The 4,528-nt window shown below is 45.4% G+C and overlaps 1 protein-coding gene across 1 annotated transcript in view; it reads left to right on the forward strand.

The window, feature by feature from the left end:
• LOC109514094 (rho GTPase-activating protein 29-like) overlaps positions 1–4,138 on the forward strand; it is a 20,552-nt gene extending 16,414 nt beyond the window's left edge. Inside the window, exons 7-17 of the mRNA XM_019866903.1 lie at positions 8–107; positions 994–1,058; positions 1,141–1,251; positions 1,353–1,433; positions 1,606–1,788; positions 1,881–2,018; positions 2,149–2,324; positions 2,921–3,090; positions 3,228–3,341; positions 3,588–3,680; positions 3,764–4,138. Of these exons, the coding sequence (XP_019722462.1) occupies positions 8–107; positions 994–1,058; positions 1,141–1,251; positions 1,353–1,433; positions 1,606–1,788; positions 1,881–2,018; positions 2,149–2,324; positions 2,921–3,090; positions 3,228–3,341; positions 3,588–3,680; positions 3,764–4,011 (1,479 nt within the window). The 3' untranslated portion in view covers positions 4,012–4,138. The remainder of the gene's footprint in view (positions 1–7; positions 108–993; positions 1,059–1,140; positions 1,252–1,352; positions 1,434–1,605; positions 1,789–1,880; positions 2,019–2,148; positions 2,325–2,920; positions 3,091–3,227; positions 3,342–3,587; positions 3,681–3,763) is intronic.
• Positions 4,139–4,528: the final 390 nt, after the last annotated feature.

Consider the following 4,528-nt stretch of genomic DNA (forward strand, 5'->3'; position numbering starts at 1 on the left):
GCGGCAGCAGCACGTCAACGGGGTGGAGTCGGCACTTGGCTACGCCAAGGCCTGGTCCAAATACACCAAAGAAGTGCTGGGGTGGGTGGAGAAACGTCTTAATATGGGTGAGTCAAGGAAGGCTTGCGGCTTGGATGGGTAATTGTGAGTGTTTCATGTTGCCGCCGTGCCACAGAAGCCCAAATGTGCCGGTATTATCGTGGGAGGTGGCATGATAGGCGCTGAACATAGCTGGCCGAGTTGGACTTTCGATCTATCGGTCTTTTCCTTACCTTCTTAAGTTCCTATTCTGCAAATTGTATGTCCTCAAATGCAATATTAGCTCAAAGTGCAAGCTCTAAAAATAACCACAGGTGCCTATTATAGCAGAATTTCTTCAGGAATACATCTAGCATATTCTTAAAAACAAAATTGATAGGTAGATGCATTATACTTCATAATTCCCCATAAGGAAATTACTTTTTTTTAAACCCCTATTATTTCTCAATCCCATCTAGACATATACTGCTTGGACAACATATTAAAAATTGGAAGAGGAATTTGAGGTCAATTTGTTGGTATGTTTTTCCATTGTGGCCTCGCCTAAGCTGCGCTCAAAAGTGCTGCATGTTCAAGGTTGAGAATGCAGCGTGTGGCTTTTATTTTGCGGGGTGGTTAATGAATGGTTTCTCTGTCACACTTAGTCATTCTTCCAGTCAGCACGGTGACACAGGGCCCTCTGTAAAGTGGTACAATGTACGCGTTATCCGGCACACCGACAAAATGTTTATTTAACGCATCCTCTGTGGCTAATGGTTTATTGGACGATGAATGATTCAAGGTCATTGCTTGACTTTATTTCAAGCAAATAAATGCCTCTGTGGGCTTTCCTGTTATTCTTTGCAATAAAAAAAATAAAGTTTTAATTTCTACAATCAAGCCCAATGAAGGGCAGGTTGTTCTCTCTATATTGCCACATCATGTTAATACGCAGCATATCGGATGTATTTACAGATGTCGAGTTGGCCAAGAGCTACAACAAAATGGCTGAATCGGCAAAGACCCTCGCAAGTCAGCAGGTGAGTCAAGAACGTGCAGTTTATATTCAGACGCACCATGTTGGTTTTGACCATCTCCTCTTATCTGGTCTTTCCGCTCAAGGATTTCATGCCTTTCCGTGACATCTACATGGCTGCTTTCAAAAATGACGTTGAATACAGCAAGCTCATACTGAACACCACGGCGGTGCTCCAAAGCAACAAATTTATGCAGGTAATTCCACAAAGCCCATTGCCTTCTCTGACTTTTGGTGACTCACGGACGCAACCGCGCTAACGTGGTCTAAGTTGTTTTTTTTTTTTTCTCTGATCTAGCCGCTGATGACGCGAAAAAATGAATTGGACAAACTGGGAAAAGAGATGAAGGAGCAGTGGCAGAGACAGCAAAAGAAAATGGTAATTTATCTACGGTGTGTCAAAAAATTTACAACAGAGGTTTGGTAAATGAACGCCTTTGGAAATTGTGAAAATATCTGCAGCCGTTAAACAAACACACGTTACGGTGCACTTTGTGCTGGTACAGTTTTCGCTCATTCCGCTTTGCGCCAAATGTTCTTTGCATTTCAAGCACGAGGCCGACAGCGCTCTGAAAAAGGCCCGGATGCTGCAGGATCAGCGTCAAGAGGAGTACGAAAAGGCCAAGGTATCGACCAGCCGCTTGGAAGGGGAGCAGCTGGGAGGAGTCGGAGGAGCAACGGCTGTCAAACAACTAGAAAAGCGGCGCCGGTTGGAAGAAGAGGCCTTGCAGAAGGTTGGTTGATCACACGAATGTGTCGTCAACACACGAGCAGCAGCATTATTTTGAGCCCGACTCGAGAATCCTTCGTCTTCCTTCCGCTTCAGGCTGACGAAGCGAGGGCACACCGCGAAGCTTGTCAGAATGACGTGGTGGAAAAAAGAGTCGATCTGGCTAACACCAAGAGTGACATCATCACTCAGCTCCGAAAGATGGTCTTCCAATGCGACCTCACCCTGAAAGCGGTATGTCTAAAAAATGTTTCTTTGGTCAAGTTCATCTTGAAGCGTCGGTAACGTCCCGCACATAACGTCCGTCGTATGCGGAATATGATTCGATCGGCACCTGACAGCAGAATGACGTTCTCTGTTCAAGGTCACGGTCAATTGGTTCCAGCTCCAGCAGGCCCAGCTTGTGTCACTTCCTGCCAGGCACCAGAGTCTTTGTGAAAATGCCAAACTGTACGAGCCTGGGCATCGCTATGTTGAGTTCGTCCGGAGGTTGCCCCCCGAGTCCCACTTTTTGGATTCAGCTTTTTCATCAAGCACAGGGTGAGACATTGTGTGTCGTGTCGGATTCCGAGCCAGTACCGCATCACGTCGCCCGTTGCTAGAGCTCTTTTGTGTTGGTCCCACACCCGAATCATTTGTAAGACTGAGCCAGGAAAGGACATCTGGCCTACAAACTGTCAAAACAAATGGTGTGAATGACTGAGCCGAATGGTGACTCCTGCTTTCTTCAGGCTTCTTGCCTGGCTTATATGTCACTTGAAAGCTGCACTATTTGACAATCAGCGAATGTTTGGACTCCTCAGAAAATATGAGAAACCCTTCTTTATACACTGAGCCAGGAAAGGACATCTGGCCTACAAACTGTCAAAACAAATGGTGTGAATGACTGAGCCGAATGGTGACTCCTGCTTTCTTCAGGCTTCTTGCCTGGCTTATATGTCACTTGAAAGCTGCACTATTTGACAATCAGCGAATGTTTGGACTCCTCAGAAAATATGAGAAACCCTTCTTTATACTTCCCTGATACTGCCTGAGCGTCTTATTTATTTTGGACCTGTTGGAACGAAACATATTCTTCTTGCTCCTTTCGTATGACAGACATCGTATCATTTTCAATGCGTCATCTCCTCTGCCAGAATGCCTCTCAGCCAGTACACAATAAGTGGCAGTCACTCTTCCCACATCAACCTGTCACAAGGATCCATGACATCCGACCTCCTTGGCAAAGACGATCATGACGGGTCCAACAGCACCCAGCAAGCCAAGATTGCGGAGCGACGCTCCAACAGCACTACTGACATCCAAGGTATTTCCGATCCTGATGATTAGGTTTTATTGTGATTTTGGGTTGAGTGAGAAAAAAAAACAAAAAAACACGACACTGCCGTTGGCAAACATGGCGAACGTCACTGATCTCGGAATGATCTTTTTTTTGATGACCAGCACTTCGGATTCGTACCTGGAATTCCAGTCAGGGTGGAGGAATGTGTAGCGACTCTGAAAGTGTAGGAGGGAGCAGCGAGTCCCGATCCATGGACTCACCCACTGCGAGCCCAGGTGAAGACACGCCGGCATCTCAGTCGCCATCAAAAAGATAGCAAATATTCATTTGTACTCGACAGCCTTCATTCCACTTGGCAAGCAGTGAACCTCCATTTGAAGTTCGACCGCAGCGTGACTTGAATGTCGCCTGTTGGATGTCATTCGTTTGTTGTATGGAAGTGCCAAAGAAAGTTGGCTTGAATCGGTTTGAATTGACTGCAGAAATGTGGACTGACTGGTGTGTCCTGTCACACTGTTCAGGAGACTTTAAAAGGAGATTACCCAGGTCCCCCTCGACCGGCACCATGTCGTCCGCTGATGACCTGGATGAGCCCAACTCTCCTTCCGATAACGGTGCGTAACAGCTAAACAGTCGCAAATGTCGATTGAGCATTTTGAACGTGCATTACTCAGTTGTTATGTTGCACACGTTTCAGGTTTAGGGGATCTTTTAATCGAGACGGCCAGCTCTCCACGTCCTTTTAGAAACACACAGATGTCCAAAGCTGCTCAAACGCACAAGCTGAGAAAACTTCGAGCCTTCTCCAAGTGTCGAGAATGTGATGGGCTGGTCGTGTTTCAAGGAGCAGAGTGTGAGGAGGTAACCATGGTTTCTTCTTTTATGTATTTATTTATTTACACCCTCCGCCAATTGAATTTGGTGCAAAAGGAAATCCAATCATGAGCGGCTTTGGGACTCTTTGAGTATGAAGAATGTTTCAGATGACCATTGCCAGAGCTTCACAATAGCTCCTTTTCACTTTTGATGACCCACCAAAAAAAAAAAAAAAAAAAAAAAGAATGACCACCCCTGCACTCATCAGAATAAAAGGGAAAAGTTGAAACGTGCCACAAATTCCCCTTTGGGTTTGAATAAACCAACTTGACTTTGTCAGGGGAAAAAGCCAATGGAAACTAAAGACCTTTTGTCCAACTTATAAAGAGCTCATCACCCCTGTGTGCCCCCCCGAGTGCTTTTTGTCGGTCAAGTTTCTTTCCATATTTATAAGATACTGTATTCGAACAAAGGGGAAAGAAAAGGATTAATGGAATTTTTCTCCCCTGAAATGTGGGTTATGTAATGTTGCTTGGGTGTGTTGACAAGTGAGTGATGCAAGACGGCAACCGCTTCAGTTCTTTGAAAGGCTCCATGAAATGAGTTCAAGATGTGAGAAAACGGGAAGGCCTTTTTTTTTTTTTTT

This window comes from Hippocampus comes, unplaced genomic scaffold (genome assembly GCF_001891065.2).
Source record: "Hippocampus comes isolate QL1 unplaced genomic scaffold, H_comes_QL1_v1.1 scaffold322, whole genome shotgun sequence".
Taxonomy (NCBI): Eukaryota; Metazoa; Chordata; class Actinopteri; order Syngnathiformes; family Syngnathidae; genus Hippocampus; species Hippocampus comes.